General features: G+C 35.5%; 1 protein-coding gene across 7 annotated transcripts in view; it reads left to right on the top strand.

Moving 5' to 3' along the window:
* LOC117602592 (uncharacterized) overlaps positions 1 to 18,558 on the top strand; it is a 172,596-nt gene that overhangs the window by 125,423 nt on the left and 28,615 nt on the right. For all 7 annotated transcript variants that reach the window (XM_034320808.2, XM_034320807.2, XM_034320804.2 and 4 more), the window contains 3 exons: positions 10,257 to 10,445; positions 11,193 to 11,353; positions 13,768 to 13,814. In XM_034320808.2, coding sequence (XP_034176699.2) covers positions 10,257 to 10,445; positions 11,193 to 11,353; positions 13,768 to 13,814 — 397 coding nt within the window. The remainder of the gene's footprint in view (positions 1 to 10,256; positions 10,446 to 11,192; positions 11,354 to 13,767; positions 13,815 to 18,558) is intronic.

Here is an 18,558-nt window from a genome sequence, read left to right as displayed (position 1 = left end):
TGCATATCGTTTCCGTACTCATTCATGAATACCCACACGTCCTTGTAGTACGGTACTAGCACCCGTATCACGTGAGCAGTTCATTCATACGTATGTTCTGTTTCACTCGTTCAGTGATTCTCCTTTCTGTGCGTAGTCCTACTCGCTCATTCAGCCGACTCGATAGCGAACGCTGAATTACGTTTGTTACAAAAGCATCAAACATTCAAAGCAGTATGAATTGATTCGTAATTGAAATGATAGCCGTACGATTACTACTTCAATTACGAGCTATTCCGAAGGTGTAATTCCGAATCAATATCATAAAAGGTTCGTGATGAACTGTAATTGCTATTTAGCGATGCTTTTGTGTTAATAAATCGTGTGAAATTTTTTATATTTCAAATTTGACGTCTTTTTGCTACGAGTAGAATGCAAAAATATTATTAATAATTGTTATATAATTTGATGAGTTGAATTGGAATTAAAGGATGATGGTTTTCTGAGTAATTAATTCAAATGAAAATTTTGAATGTTGTTCAATATTCTTTTTATTTTACTATAAATGCTACATCGTGCTCGTTAGAGGTAGATGCGATATTTCAGAAATATCTTTCAATTTTTCGTTTTCTTCTCTCATCGCGTTCCTTTGCGTTGAAATCGTCACGATGTCACAGTTGTAAATAACATTGTCCCGACGCAACAGCAATAGGAAAACGGATTCCAAGCCGAAGCTGGCGGCTGTGGTAATGGCATTACGTGCACAATCAACAAGACCGACCTGAAAATTGAATAACGCCACACCGTCGACTGGATACGTATCGCGTTTCAGAACAAACCCAACATCTTTGTGCGCATACGCTTCCTTTACCTCTGTATTTTGCCTCTGGTTTTGATCCGTACATTATTCCGTTCCGTTTCCCTTCTGCAACCGGCCTAACACCTTCATATTGTTTTCCTTTCGCGACAGTTGTGACACCGGGTCTCTACGTGACGCAGAAATTGATTTCCAACTTTGGTTAATTCTACTGGAAAAATTTGATTTTATATTTTATTTTTCTTCGTCAATTAGTGTTCTATTAATATCGTATAAAACTCGGTACCAAAAATTAATTTAAGGGATGAGGGTTAATAATACAAATTTTATTTATCGATTTAAAATACAAAATGATTTGCTTCATCCTTTAATTTAATAATTTGTGTACCGCTGTTATGATAAATCTATAGGTCCATAAAATTTCCACCCCTTTTGAATCAGCAACATCCGCTTGGATAAACAGAAATCAGCTCGGCTGGTGCTTTTTTCTTCCCGTTCGAATGGTGTCAAACGATTCGGCGAGTAAATTCGAACGAAAGGCACGCGCGTTAAATTACTTTATGTGACTAACACCGTTCCCATGTTCGTCTCTTTCCGCCCTTTGTCCTTCTCCCGCCGTTTTTCCTCCTCCGTCACCCCATCTTCTCTCTCTCCTTCTCTTTTTTTATTTCTCAGTGTGTAACCCGTACCCGCGAGAATAATGAGAGAAACCCAGTGCCAGACGGCGTCTCATTAAAGACGGCACGTTCAGGTGTCAAGTCTGAAATTTTAATTAGTAAAAAACCAATCCAATTCCGCGTCGCTTCTAGCTCTCTCACCCTCTTTCGTTCGACAACTTTCTCTCACAGTCCCTGTGCTTTTCCTCTCGCTTCGTCGACGAGTGGTGTTCGCCTCTCGAAAGCATCGAACGTTTCAATTACCAGCGAATCTGATCAGTTTTTCCTTCAAAGTTGTAACTTTATGCCTTTAACGCCCGTGTGTCTAGAATTTCAACCATTTCTCAGAGATTTCTCTCCATCCTCTCTGTCGAGTAATGCCGTTCTACGAATCAACGTAGAAATGTGATTGGTAGTCACTTTTTATGTAATTAATTTTTTGTTTTCAATTGAACCACCTAATTACCAAATGGATTTTGTAAAATTTTGTAAATTTCCCTCTGAATAACATATAGAACAGATGTATTTGAATTTTGCATTTTCACAAATGAGTTGTAATTGTGGTTTTCTCATTAACACGTGCCAAACACAACACCCCGGAGCTGTCAATGCGGCTGGCAAAGATTTATTTGCGATCAATTTGTCAAATGGAATCGAAATCAGTTTCAATTTAATCTATAAATATGCCATTTCTGTCCGCAGTTGAAAGCAAATAGTTGTCAAATAAAATGTGAGAATAATTTTCAATAGACGTTTAATTAATGGAAATTGAATCATGATTACATTTTATATTTATAACAATTGTGTGTTCTGTAAAAAATAATTAATTGATAATTGATGACGTCTCTAATCATCTGAAACGAAGTTATTCTGTTATCAGGATTCGAATGTACAGCCTAGTCCTGAGATTATACTCTCGCCAAAGGTAATTACAGGCGCACACTCATCGTTGTAGACGTTAATTAATGTTTGCGTCAGTTGCTTCTATAGCTAATTACGTGGTCGGCATTCGTCGTTCCATCTTATTAGCTTGATACGTATACGGGCTGTGTTTGTCCTCGATTCGAATCTCACGAGTGTCCTCTTAATGACACTCTCCCCCTGTTTTACGAGGCAATCAATTTTCTATTCGAGAACGCATCATTATGTGATTCCACACTATGGATGGAATGGACAAAATAACAGGGTGATGATCGCTCCAAATATTGTTTATAAATTACTGAAAAGATTTTCAAAAGATAACTACATATTTCTAAGGAACGATTATTCTATATATTTCATTCCTTTCCAAGCAAAGCTTCTACATTCACCACTGTTATCCTTCTAATGGTTATCGAACTCCTTCCGCCCTCCTTTTCTCCTTTTATTCGTCGTAATTATTATACGGAACGCTCTTTATTAAGCGTGATAATTTAGCATCTCGAAGATTCTTCTCTCGAACAATCTCCTGAATGAATCTCTTCCGTTGGGTCAAGTTTTATGAAATAGTTCAAACTATGAGGAGGTACAAACCACTTACTGTATTCATAGAGCGATTATCACGGTCGAGTGAATAGAATGATCACAGTGTGTGGTGAAAGCAGAATCTACCATGAAATCAAATTAATTCTGTCAGACCAAAATGTTGAGAAGGATGCTGGTACTCTGATAATGAGTATAAAGTAGAACGAATAATGATATGATTATAAAATGATATTAATCTTGAATTTATTTTTCCACCTTTTAACCCTTTGTAAGCAAACATATTTTTAATCATTTCCTTTGCCTTTTTCCTCTTCTATCGATTTTTACCCACTGCACTCATCACGACCCCATGAGAATCATTTTCTGAAGATTATAGGAGGGTTGAAAGCTACTTTCCAACCTTCCAATTTATCTTGGAATTGTAAATATGAATCGGACTGGAACAGTAACCTTGTAACTTAGATTTCCAGTGACGTGTTCAACTAACGACGACTTCGAAGTGCCCCGTTCCATTGCTCATTCAATAAAATTAGCAACGCGAAGCGACTAGGGGACAATAGCAACACATGGAGGATGTTGTTCTCTATTGTGTCTCTCCCTATGTCCTTTGATGATGCCGCCCCTGCATTGTGGATTGCTTTTATTCCACACAATGTGCGTGTGCATACATACGAGTCGTCCAATTCTGTTTTATAGAGTAGGTGCACAATTTGTGGCTACTTTAAAGATTTTTCTATATTCTTGCAATTTCTAAATTTTCTAATAATCGAAAGTCCAATTTTTGGAAATGAAATTTTATTCTACATTTTTTTTTTAATGTGGAATCTTAGTTCTTCTGTATTTAAAGACTTGAAGAAAACTATAATTTCCAGAACTCCAAAGTGTAATAGAATATATTAAATAAGCTATTTGGATTAACCGAAACCATTGAACCCAGGGCTCGTCGTAATATCCGCCGTTTTTATTGGAACGGAAAATTATTAAAATGGGTCATTTCAGGTGGAATTAATATAAATTCGTGCATAGGCTTAACGGCACTTCGCTCGCAAGGAATAACTCGCCGCTGCTTTGAACGATATCTGCATAATTAACGCAATCAATTTCTGAGCCCTTAGGACGGGCTTGCGACTAATTTCATATTCCGTCGAAGAATTAAAAGGAGAAGACTAAGGGGTAAGAAGAGAAAATTTAACTACGCCGCTTCAATTTTCATTTCTATTTCGCGAAATTACATTTTCATGCGATCTTACCCATTTCTCGCGACCTTTAATCGTTGAAACTTTTTTTCATAGGGTTTCGTATCAGTATGTAAATGAAAAAGTATCATTTTTAATCAATGGAAGAGTTATTATATAAACTTTTATAATTATAATGACCAGAATTTTTTTATTATTGTTATATTTAAGCTTTTAGTTCAGGATCAGACTGAAATTTAAATTTCTCCTTGAAATGATAAAAGCAAAATGTAAGAAGAGTCAAAGGTTGACGAGCAATGTTCAGCAGACTGGTTTTGGAGAGTTGCACTATGGTAAAGTGGAAACTGAATAGGTATTTCACTTGTTTTTAACTGTCAGATTTTCGGCGACAGGCTTAAGAGTGGTCGTCTTAATTTCTACTTGGCCAACCAACCCCTTAATTCTTCGCCATCTGTCTTTCCTTTCCTTCGCAACCTCTCCACTTTCACCTCTTGTTTTTGCCTTTCTTTCTTTCATCTATTTTCAAGTTTCATACCAAGGTGCGATAGAAAAATAAAATTCTTAAATTAGAATCCAGTACTCTGAAATATATAAATAAATAATATTATAGTTGCAAATATAACCTGAACACATGATACTCTGTGAAAATATTTCTCAGCGCACAATGGCTAAATTTTAATCAGAAAAATGCATTGCTCATTGTTCTAATGGTCGTTTCACGGATAGACTAAATCTGCGGACCCGAGAAACAGTCTGCGAAAAGGAAAAAGAAAGAGGGCTGAGGTGTGAGTTAGCATGCAGAGAAAGGGGATACGGTGCGAAAGGATAGTTTGAACGAGCGTTTGAGTGTACGCGAGTGAGAATGAGAAAGATAGAGGAAAGGAAAATGGAAAGCGTGGAGAAAAGGACGGAAAACGGTATATGGATTGTGTAGCATTGTTAAGTGTAGCAGTGCAGTCTTGAAAAAAAAAAAAAGAAGAAAAAGAAGAAGAAAAATTGCTATTGTCAGTTTAGCACTCGTTCCCCTATTCTAAACGGGCTAAAAGTCTTCGTACAGCCGGAAAAATTCCTTTTTCTTCCCCTTCTTTGCTTAACAGTTTCGTTCAAGCTATCTCTGCTTGTCTGTTCCGTCAGTTTCTGCACTATTCTTTCCCTTCCGGTTTCCCGGGCGAGATTTCCGTCATTGTAAGTTCGCGACACGATAGTTTCGTGTGACTGGTCCGCGGTAATACGAACTAAAAGCAACGCGGTGCTGTGACGTGTCCAAAGACCCCGTCAGATTTCTGGTCCATGTATTTTTTTTTTTTCCTTCTCTTTTTTTTCGCTTTTGTTCGTTTCCTTTCTCTCGTCACCCTGTTTGTCCGGCTTCTTTATTCGTTTCAAATGCTTCTGTCTGATCAAAGCATCCGAGTGTTGCGTCTAGGGTATTCCTGGACAAAGATGCCTCTTCATTTTTATAATTGAAACGACCGGCGCCAAGATGAATGAGAATTTGGAAAGTTTTCGACAAGACTCGCTCCTGAATATCTCTACCGGGTTGAAAAGTGCGGATTCATATTTAGGATGGACATCTTTTATTCCTTTTCTCTTCCGAACTTCAAGGCAGGAAAAATTCAAAAATTCATGCTTTAACTTCAGGAATTCGTCTGTTCAAAATTTATGTACATGTACAATTGTGCGTTTTTAAGATTGGTTCGAAAAAAATATTTAAAATATAAAAACAGTGATAATGAGGATAGTATATAGAAGGGACTATGTACTTGAGAATAGTTTAAATGGTATAAAACTTTCCAAAGAAAATTTGGCAACTTTTTAAGTACGTGACATACGTTTTACGATTCATAACAGGGAAATAATTCGCAGGGAAGTTTGAAACAAGTTTCTACAGTATTCATGAAGTCGGCCACCTATCGCCAGCTCGATTTTCCACCTGCCTTGTCCGATTAATGCATTCCCATCCCTGTACAGCTCAATAAAATCAGGAAAATAATAATACGCTTGTAGTAAGTTACATAAATATTGATAATTCGGTCATTAAATTTCATCAACATTGCGAAAGTAAATGGGAATCGATCTCTGTAAGGTAATAAAACTTTTGTAAATGACTGTACGGTTCGATGAAAGCCGTTGTTTATTTGTTGGACTGGTACTCGATTACTTTTGAAGATTCGGAATTTTCGGTTCACTTCGATTTTCACGAATTACATTTCAGGAGGGATGGAAGAGCAGGGTAAATGAAGTATATGTAAATAATGAGGGGTGAGAATGAATACGTTGCCGTGGGAAGGGGTGAGTTTGTGGGTGCACTAATGGCGGGTGCAACGGCCGTTGAAGGGCCACCCGAAAATAATTCCGTCCTTCTATCCTGCCGAGAGAATATCCCCCTCAAGCCGCCCAATTATCGTGAAACGCCTACCTACTACTTCGCGCTTCGGATTTAAGTAAATGAAGAGCGACGCTTGTTCGTAGACAATGCTATCGCCGATAAATCTTGACAGCAAAATCAATGAGAGCCATTTTATTTTATTTTTTATACGAAGCACCAATTTGTAACATCCCTGTTACTTCTTTACCCTTAACTGCTGAGGAACGATGAATATTTTTTGTATTAGAATTTGTAGCTAGAATTTTTGTTTTTTTTTGTTCAATTATTTTATGAAAATCAGAAATAAAATCTTATATTGACTCTTCACGATCGCTTAGACCGGTTAGTTGTTAAGGAGTTAGGAAAACGAGCAGTAAAAGATAGAAGAGTGAAGGAAAATTGAAAAGTCAAGAAACTACCCCTTTTCAACTACCATTCCTTTACTCGTAGAGTTTAACCTCGTACTAGAAGACCGACTTTACCCACATTTTCTTTCATCGATTCATCCTTCGTCTCCGCTCCTCGAACACAACCATTCCTATCTTTACATCTCTATTTTCCTGTTCGATCATCACGTACGACCCTCGATTCCCCTCAAAAACTTTCATCCCATTTATATATGTGTATAGTTCTGATTGTACAATCAGTGCCACGTAATGCTGTTTCCTTTAAACTTGCACCCAGAGTACTCGAGACCTTTGAACTTGTATAAATCATATTTTTATGCTTCGATAATGTTGCATCGGTAATGAATCGTGTACGAGGTAAAGATTGATGAACCTAGGGCTGGATGCATAATAATAAAAATTTCTGGGATTCGTTGAATATTAAAATTGATGTAAACATTTTCCTTGCAATATCAGTGAGTTTATAAAAATTTAAGTTGCACGAGGAAAATTTTTACCTTCAATTTAAAAATATAAAAACCATCAAATTTTAATGATAAGTGAATTTTCAAGAAAAATAAATCAAAGATAACACTTGTGTCCATCGTCAGAAATATTATTTTATTATAAAATTAACAAACCGCAAATGGACGACCCAAAGGGCAATAAAGAAAAAGAAATATTTATCATTTTGAAATACAGTTCGTTACTGGTACTTCTTGAAAAGGGAAGGACTGAAAGAAATCGTGAAGAAGGTATCCCTTTAACCGAACTTAATCAAAGAACTTCTTTCTATCTGGAGAAGAGGATCGATGGTGAATTTATCACTGTGTAAATATCAAGTGGACGCGAAAACAACATCGAATCCAACCTGTCCCCTGACGTTCGGTCAGCTTATTGAAACGAACTCTTTAATCACCCCTCGATTATCCGTTCATGGATGAAATTTTAATTTACGAGGCAGTAAAGTTCCTAAAGAGTTACGCTGCCGCGGAAAATTCGTTCGTTTTATGTGCTCTCGCCTTGAAAGTTTCAGTTTGACCGTTAAACCACCCCTCCTCGTTGGATGAGTGATGGGGACCAAACGAGAAACAGAGAAAAATGGGTAAGGGGTTTGGAAAAGAAGCAAAAAGGAGGGGAACAAGAGCTGCAGCAAAGTACGAGGCAATGAATTCGTCGTATTAAACTGGTAGATTGGAATTTTAATTAATACTTGCAAATTATAGATAAAGGCGCGAGAAGAAAGGAACGAAGATGATGGAACTATGATTCCTTTCGTTGTTCCTTCGCTCTTTCATGGTTCATCGTCTTCCTTAACTTTTGAACAGCAAAATAAAATTTTTATATTTTTTTTTTCTTTTTTTATAAATAATCCAAGGTCTGGTATACATGCTTTAAAAAATATTAAAATAGATCCTGTATCGTGATAAAAATTTTGACGTTTGCCACTGTTGCGTTTGATAAGTTTATTCGCCATCGATTTATCGGATGCTCCGCGAACCGATACCTATTGTATGATACCAGCGCGCGTTTTACAGATCCCACTGTGTATATTATTGACACTTGCGTTTATCTAACAGTACTGTATCGATCATAAATATTGAAGCGAGTAGATCTTGATATTTTGATCTGTCTGTTTTGATTGATTCAACAAGCGAACGAAACACGTTCGTGCTGCGAAACTGTTCGTATACATACAATGATGCAGAGAATATTCTATTATTTTTATTTCAGCAACGATCGTCTGGTTTGTTATACTATTGTCTAATCGTGTTGGAAACGAATCGCAGTCAAATTTTTACAAACAATGATAGCAAAAATATATTTGAAAGGTAATTGTAATTTACATCTGGGTGTAAGTAAATTTTCATTTACTGAACAATGAATTCTGAATTTTTCATCTACACCTCACAGTTTGTGAAATATTAAATAAAATTTTAATTATAATTTTTAAAATTATTTTTATCCCATTCAAAATAAAATAAAATAAAATACATTTTATGGAATTTTACATCGTATCAAAATTGCATAATAATCTGTGCTTGCCAATTGAGTAATGTCCACCAAAATTGTTTTCTTTCCAAGAGAAATCACTTCGAATAGGAATGTAACGTGTATCAATTTGTTTCCAATAATTTACATTCTGTTTTCGGTTTAAGAGACATATTGAGATTTCCCGGTTCTGGTTCTCTATCCCACATATAAATTTTTGTTGCGTGCACGTAGTACCGATAACGTGATACGGATCAGCGAACGAATTCGTTCGGTCTTTGTAAGCTTTGTTTGCACAGTGAAAGGATATAGGTCGATTGCAAAGAGCTGATTCTTCTTTACCATTCAATATCACGCTTTCACGATTCGTTTTTCAAGAGAATTCATATTCGCTCCTCGCTGTTGTATCTTTCGAAATGCCAATCCCCGATCAACAAACCGTACACGCATAACGAACACTGCAATCAAACGCTATCCTTAATAATTGACACATTTATTACGTACCAGTAATTTCGATGCTTCTTCCGTTAATTATTTTACTTCAAATTAATCATAACCAGATTGGAATTTCATTAACGCCACTCGTATTGATTAAACATTTTAATCATTTATATTCATAATATTTATGAGGGATTTTCATAAAATGTTCTTGCACCGTTAACTGTTGGGTAATTAGCATTTATTTATTGTTTCATTGGTTCGATTAGAGAATGTAATATAAGAAATGTACTTGGTAAGGAAAAAATACATATCTGTCAGTCTGAAACGCGGAGAACGACGTCGCTTACATCGATGGCGACGCTTGAAGTGTAAGCAAAACGAGACTCGCGCCAGACAAAGTGTTCTTCTACGTTTTTCAGTCCCTTTTTCCACTCTGTCTCTCTTTCTTAAACTTATGAAAAGAAAGAACATAGCCCTTCCCTGGACGGCAGGAAGCCATCGAGAGGCAGCAAAAGTGGAATTGTGAAATATTAATGTGACTTCCGTCAGAGCTCTGTTCTTCCTCTTCTTCTTCTTCTTTCGCTTCTTCAACATTTTCTCGTCTTCTCTTGGTTTTGATGCTAGTCTCAGCCATCTTATCATGAAACATACGAAAACCTTTGGGAAAGGGTTCAAATTCCACCCCCATCACTTGCAATAAGAAAATGAAAGATTTCTTTGAAAAAAAATTTATTTAAATTTATATAATTTTAATAAAATTAAAAGACAGATCGTGGAACAAAAGGTTGAAATTGTACTTCTATCATTTGCAATAATAAAATTAAAGATTTCTTTGAAAGAATTTATTAAAATTTATACAGTTTTGATGAAATTATGTTGGCAAGGATTAGCAAGTAGATCGCGTTATATTCATGAAAACACCCTCCTTGACGTTTCGTCTTTTTCGAATGACTGTTTCAGGAAGGCGAGAGGGGATACTTGGAGGGGCTCGCTTCAAGGTATGCAGACCTCTTCAGAACGCATTACGGAGACGTCCTGGAGCCGCTCGAGGAGCTACGTCGCCGTGAAACAAATGCTTCCCCCAGAATGCCCAACACTCAACTCACCACCAGTCATTCACAGCCCATTTACGTGCCCGGAAAATACTCGGTAAGTGAATCCGTCTCTTTTTTATTCTCTCCTTGATTTTCTTTCTCTCCTTTACCTTCTCTTTTTCTTTCGAGTATTTACCCTCACGAATCTCTTTCACTTTTCTCCTTTATTTCTAGACTTCTTTCGTACATACGTCAGGTAATTGTACCTATTTCATAGTTTACCTGAAAACGGCCAATGAGATTCATTTACACGTGATTACAGGAGAAGTATATCAGAGTTAATTTCTGGGTGGATTGAAAAGAAAAGAGGGTAAATTTCTTCGAAATGAAAATGATAATATTTTGACGGTGAATTTTTTGAAATTTACTTTTGGTACAAAGGAAAAATGTAGTCTTACCTTTCTGGTCACGTTCTTTGAAAGAAGGATTTAGCGTTGAACTGAGAGACTAAACACTTTCTATCGTAGAATTGAAAGTCCTCGGAGAGGATCCCGGAAAAGTAGTTTCAAGGAATTAACCGTGTAGATCTGTCGATTCTGCTTTAAATTAGTTATTGTTCGCCGTTCAGACTTTTCTTGCGGCTAATCGAGTTCTCTATCGATCGTCGATTGAGCTTCGCTTTTTCTAAAACCAAGAAAACACCGAAGTGAATAATTAACCAAGTGTTCTTTCAGAATTAATGAAATTAAATTATTAATGCATTGGAATATTTAATGCTTTCAAATTTAATACAATTTCAATTTTCTTAATTTAACTTGGTAAAACGTGGAAACGATGGAGGATTTTTAATATTTGTTTGCAGCCCTCGAGTTGCCTCAGTGATAAGGAAGAGGATGAGATCTATGGTTTTGGATACGGAGTCTTTAGCAGACAAATGCTTCAACAACGACAGCAGAAACTTGCTCTTGCTGCACAAAATCCTACTCCATTGACGCCGGGCACACATCAACAAGCCTATCAAAGGTAGGAGTAATTAACATCATCAAGTTTTCACTAGTCAGCAACAAAATTTTCTAAAATTTATAGTAACTAATTCATTATTCATTGTAATTGATGATAAACCATTTTTTACTAAGAATTTTAATTTAATTAATTTTATTATGAATGACTTGCATTTTCAATATTCAAGTCTTTGTATGCAAATGACAGTAATATTTTCTTGTTAAACTATTGAACAGAGATAGATTAGAATCAGCAACTCTACACCACTAGATAGAATCTCCGCTTACGAAGTACCGTAGATTCAATTATCCGAATGCTTATTCGAACAACCAGTCAGGGGTAATGCTTAACTGGTATGGCCTGTTTATTATACATAATTGCCCATTGTTAAGTGGCCAAGCTGATACGAAATAGCATCTGTGCCCACCTTTACGCTGGCTGCTTGATATTTAATTGCTAATTAACCAACAGACTACCGCGCACCCGTTCGCCATAGTTGAGAATCGTGAATAGAGAAAGGGAACAAGGAAGGTCGTTATTAAATTCCATTATCTAGCCAGTTAGTGTTATCTGTTTCCATACACACGCGAATAATCATGATTTTGGCTATTTTCAGCATATAATACACTATTCTCGTCCCTATATTTTTATATATTTCTGACATTAATCCTTGTTTTCTATTTTATTTTCTCAAGTAATCTGTAATCAATTTTCAATTACTAATTATCAGATACACCATTTAATTTGATGCCTTCTTCATTTTAATTAAAAATTTATTTTTTCAAAGTTATACTACTCTCAGATATTTAAATAATTGTTATCTTTGTTCAAACATCACATAATAGCGTTGATTAATGTGTTAATTAATTTTCATTATTTTCATCGGAACAGGTGTAAAACATGGTTCCGAAACTGTTATTCAAATTATTTTCAAACTTGTCGATTTTTCCATGGAGATAAAGCGAAGTAACGAACAGTACCGGGAATAAAAATATACTGGTGAGTGATTTAACCGAGCAGAAGAGCTTCGCGACAGAAAACCGTATTTTGTCGTCCGGCTACCGGTATCGATTTCAATACCAAATACTACTGAGCGAGTACGTTAACTTGAAATTGAACAATTGTTTTCTGTCTGTTCGTCCGACGAATATCCTCGTTCATCTCACCTTCGAAAAAAAAAAAATCCTGGACACAATCAACGGAACGAAATACTAGCGTACAAATAACAACCGAGTTCATTTAATTTATTTATTTATTCTTTCTTTTCTAATCACTGTTTACAGCTAACTGAGTAAGTAAACTTTTCTAAATTGAAATTTAAAAATCTCTAAACAATTTGACTTTTTCACAAATTTTTCTCTAATTTAATAATCTTTAATTAGAAAAAAAAATAATTACAAAAATTGAAGGGGATGAAAGTAATATGGAACGCAAAATTAAATTAAAATTGTGGTTCTTTCAGTGTTAAAAAATAAAATATATTTGATGATAAAGGATCATTGTAATCAAATGTAAACTTATTGTCAGTTATAGTATAGTAATGATTAGTGATCGTGACAGCATCCATTGAAGTAAGGTACAAGGGCGTATAATTAATTCAGTCAAGGGCTCGTCAATCGATCGTTACGTCGAATAATTAATTTCACGTTGTTGCTTGCACACTGGAATTGGATAAACTTCGATATCCACTTAAATTATTATTTTACTAATAACAAGTCGAATTAATTACCGTTTCATTAACCTGGAAAATTCCGAGCATATTTAAACAATTCGATGCAAAATATTTTGCTCACTAATCAATTGTAAACAATCTCTCTAAATAAAAATTTAATTAGTACCTCCACTGTGCCTTAATTTAAAACACTTCATATTATAAAACTTTCAATTGTTGTCCAATTGAAATTACATGGTTTGTCCATTGAGTTAGCTTTTCCTCAAAGACCACTATTAATTATGCGGTTAGTATTACAGAACGGTGTATGGGGACACATGAATGCTGCATCACTATTCATCACCAATTCACTGGTATGCAAACTGTCCACCTTTTAACTATGTCCTTTCGCATGCATTTATGTGAATTTCTATTTTCTTATGGAATCGCTTTGTTGAACGATTAATAGAACAAGAAACAACGTACTCCTTCAAATATATCAATAAGGCAATTAATGCAGACTAAACTTGAGCCCCAACAGGAAATTAGTGTGCTCGCATTCCAACGTGATGCATTGTCAGAGATTGACGGGTCCTTCCCTAATGTTCGAAGTACTCGGAATATTTGGAGAAATACCATAGTTAAAGGAAGGACAAGACAATTCTCAAATTAGAAATAAAATGAAGAAAATTTTTATTTGTTAATGGTTTATCATCAATTATATATATTACATTTTTCACATATTGTCACACACTTATTTATGATAATGTTTGTTTTGTTCCAGCTGCCTGAGCCCAAGATCCGCATACTTCTACGAGTTCCCGCCCAATGGTGAGTCACGTAATTGTATGAACTTTGTTGCTTCTTTTTCAAGATTTCAGAAGGAACCTGGAGGAAACTCCACTTCCGTATAGTTCTACTTAAGTGCCTTTCATTCACTGAGTAAAAGTGGAACGCGTCGTGTTGTTCTAACTACGAAAGACAAGTACATACTTGGATAAGAATGCCGTATTAATAATAGAGAGTTCGTATAAATTTAATATGATCTCCTTGGTGAAAGCTTTAAGTAAGGATATCTTAGGACGCAGAATGTTTGGAAATAAGGATAAAAAGACATCTTACCTTTCCTTTTGGTTTAAGTCAGATTACATTTTTTTCTTCAACGTGAGAAATAAATTTTATTTTTATCCGTGAAATTCATAGCGGATATGGGGATAAATAAAAAGAAGAAAAGGATCGTTTTGAAATTTCAGAAAAGTTATTATGCGTAAAGTAAGATTGAGTAGATATAAAGATGGTCCCATAGTTTCTCATTTGCGGTGCTTTATTCGATGATCTTTACGAGTACGTCGAAAGACATAAGCTGTAAAGTAGCAAAAAATGATGTTAAAAGCATATACTCGTATCCTTTTATTACCACCATCTTCGATTGATGTACCACTAAGAAAGTTAAGCTTATATCCGCTTTATCGTCTCCATCGCATCAAGGATCACGTTTCTACTTTCATACAGCAAGCTTAATTTTTCAGTTCTGTAAGAGTACTCTTAAACGATACTCCTATTTCACGATCAACTTTTCTTGCTTTTGATGAAACGTTTATGATTACGTGTTTCTACGTCTGTAATCATTATACCTGACGTACACGGTTAAAGCAAAAATTTTCTCAGCTCATTTCCTCGCATTTTTCTCCGTGAAATATTTCATGTTAGTTTTTCATAAACTCTGGTTTTCTAATCATTAGCCTAATTAGGATTTTTTCTGGGGTTATCCAGATCCCATAGGAATTTTGAAATTTTTTAAATCTGAAATTTCATTTCGAAGTTCTGGAGTTTTGAAATTTTCGAATCTTCAAATTTTTAAATAACGAGGGGTCCAGTTCACATTTTTGAAGGGACCAATTCCACCCTGGTTCCTAGTTACACCACTAAATCTAATACAACAAAAAATTATTTAATTTCATAGCATTAAATGTCACGCGAAAACCCTTGTAGTCAACCCTCTCTTGGATTTTAGTCAGAACAAATAGCACTCGGTGTAGCACGGTTAAAGCATTTCGCGAATCAAGTAAACTGAGCAATCGTGTTTGCGTATTCCAACAAGCGTCACGAGTTTTGGGTTAAGTTTGTGTCTGGATTTCGATAGCTGTTTGTACGCTGCGACAACAGCTAAGGATTGTAACGATCCGACATTGACGCCTCTTACATGAAATTACTGTTAAACATGCACCATTTAGAGAGCACGCTGTTGGTTTAACTTGATTAGTCTTCGGCAGAGGTGCCTTCGTGACACAGAAATGTAAACGGAAGTTAAACCTTCTCACAGTGGTCCAATATTGAGATATTATAACAAAAGATCAATAATTTTGTGTGCCCCAAAGTACAGTTCAGCCCATTCTCTATTAAACATTACAAATATCTTTGAATTATAAAATTTATATAATTTGATTTAAAAAATTCTTAAATTCTCTACAGATAGTAAGGATCAATAAATTGATTTTCAAGAAAAATGAAAAATTAGGTAATTGTGGAGAAACAGATGGAGATATTTATCGACATAAACAGACGGATAACGTGAAAAGACCTTGATCTCAATTATATATTCATAGAATTGAAAATGGTGAGCTGGAAAAGGGAAAGATAGCGGATGAACTCAATAGAAATAAAATATCAAAGCTGCCCTCTTTGGCTTGCGCGCCAACTGCTTCTCCAATATGAGATCTAGTGTTTTTCGATATCTTGAAAAATTCCAATAGCACGACTCGACCATTTCGGCCTTTCTGCTTGATTTTATTTTCCGTCTTAGTACGTCCACTTTCAACAAAACTACCTTTCCCGAATGTATCTACTCCACCGAAGCAATCGGAAAAACACTGAAGTGTTTTCTTTTTAATTTTAGTTTCCCTCGTGAACCGTAACTCTGATTTATCTGTTTATAAATATTGTAAAACAATATCTTCAAGTAATAACTATAATGTTGTTGATTTTTTAATTAAAATATTCTTCAATAAAAAAGAAAAAATTGATTCATTCATTAATTAGATAAAAATTAAATTAGTAAAATTAGATACCCTCTAGATAGAAACACTCAACAACTCCAGTAAACAGATACATCTTTTTAAAGCTGACATTAAGTGCCATTTCTGCAATATACGTACGAGAAAATGATCAAATTGTTATGAATTCATGATCTGCATGTGGAGTGACATTTTATCTCTAGCGTGCGGTAATTGTTCCATTTTCTTTTTCTTCCTCGTTCCTCTGTTTTTCGTTCTTCCGTTCCTAGTGCCGCGTAACAATATAACCTGTATGTAAATTAAGTCAGCTTAATTGCGAGTGTTTTGCATGCGTGGAATATCCGGTTGACAATCGTCGTATCGCAATCGTGCATAGTACCGTTTCCAACGGGGATATCTGCATTCCACACAATTTTTCGTCTCGTCGCGTGACTTTGTCGAATGAACGGGCAAAGCAAAGATCGTGAACGAGATAAGTATAACCCGAGACTTACTTAACGTAATTATATTACGGTTAGTTAATTAGGGCGTAGGGAAATTGTTCAACGAACGTGACGAGAATATTTATTTACGCTCTATTTGTTTCAATTAAGATACATGGTTTCCTTCGCTTACCATAAGTGCCTGTTTCGGTATAAATTTTATTTTATCTTTATTACATTACTTCTTTCATTCAATTATTATTTTTTCGATAGTCAAATGATTGGTATCGAGTGATTACAGTCACTTTGAGTAGCGAAAGGGTTCACTCGTCACTAATCGTGTAACAGTTTTCGCGATAAGTGGCGCCAGAGTCGAAAGTGACTATCAAATAGAAAGAAACATGAAAGGTCGAGTTGGAAAAAATCGGAAAAGAGGTAAAGAGAGTGAGAACTAGACGCTTTTCACTTGGCGCGAGCACGTGATGTTACAGTTCCGCATAGGGTACAAGTGCTTCCTCCCCCTAGCCGACATCTCCCTCTCGCTCTGTCAGAATGGGGGATGAAAAAAGCGGCATTCATGACTGCATATATAGGGTGTCCGTGTTAAGTTCTTACAATCTTATTATTTCACGCATATCAATAGAAAGCAATTTTCCATAATTAATATTTTAAAAAATATGTATAGAAAATCAAATTTTATTTTTAATTTTTTAACATAGAAAATTTGAAAGTAAACCAAAACAACGTCACTGATATATTTATTTGAAAATTAAGATTTTATAAAAATGACTTCATAAATGTTTTTATTAATATTTTTAGTATGGAATTAATGACTCATGATTATCATTGTCTGAACACCCTGTACAAGATGTTTTTTTTTTTTTTTCAACCCACTCACTGTATACATATGCAGTAGCACTCGGCGTGGTGTTGTCATGGTAACAACATTGGTTTGCACGAAGTTGCAGCCGCAAAAGCGAAGGCGTGACAAATAGGGAGAAGAATAGACAATGACGATGCTCCAGTCTCTCGACGGGACTCTCAGCTTCACCGAACCGAGATCGTTCGTGCCTGTAACGCCATCCGCTCGCATGCTTTGGAGTTCATCCAGCTTTCATTCTTTCTTTTCACCTGCCACCTTTTCACCCTTTCCTACGCGTTACTCTTGCTTAAGAATATTAAATTGAATCGACGACGTGTTGTGATTCAAATAACGCGGTGTCTGGGTGAAATTCACCTTCGAATATAATTGATTTGAAAATATTAATTACCATGGATCAGAGATGTAACCTTATTGGGCTGAACTTTAATTTGGGACACATAAAAATATTTGAATGTCGAATTTTGCAGGAAGAACAAAGAATATAAATTATCTTATGAATATTTTAAGTTTATAGATGAGTTTTATGAGAAGGGAAGTTGAAGGAAGTATCGTTTGATCGCCCTATGGAGATTGTACGTACATGGTGTGCTCTTCAAGTGCGTACTTTGGAGCTCATCCAGACTTCACACCCGGTGCTTTCACCTTACCCTTTCTCATCCTATTTTCCACACGCTTTTGAAATGCTATGTTTACAGCACCCCTCTATTCAACCCTTCAATTGATAATCGAGAAATTGGTCGACGAACCATTCGCTCGCTTCAGAAAAATAATATCTTATCATTTGTCTTCTTTTGTTATAAATTAAAATGTCCAATACTGGAATTCATTGAATCTTCATGATAATTTAATCTACGAAGAACGCTTTCTATAAGATCTTATATAATCGTATATTTCTATTGATTATCACGTTATAATTAATAGCACTCGTCTCTCGTAGCAGTGCTTCGATATCGAGAAAGTGAAAAATGGATAGCGCCGATAATATCGGCATACTCTCGTCATTTATCTCCCTGTTCATTTATTCGATGTCGTTAAAAGTGAACGACTTTTAAGCCGGTATTAATCTGACTCTTGACTCGAAAGCACGACAAAAGCTGGAGGAAGAGGTGCGTTGTAAAGTAGCAAAGTTACTTTCCTCGATATTGATGCATCTCGCCATTACCATAAATCAGTCTTCCAAGGATAATGATAAGAAATTGTGAATTTTTCATTTGAATGATAAAGAAAAAATTAATGCCGTATTGAGATAATAGAAA

Source organism: Osmia lignaria, chromosome 13, assembly GCF_051020975.1.
Source record: "Osmia lignaria lignaria isolate PbOS001 chromosome 13, iyOsmLign1, whole genome shotgun sequence".
NCBI lineage: Eukaryota > Metazoa > Arthropoda > Insecta > Hymenoptera > Megachilidae > Osmia > Osmia lignaria.
This window is presented reverse-complemented; position numbering and strand designations above follow the sequence as displayed.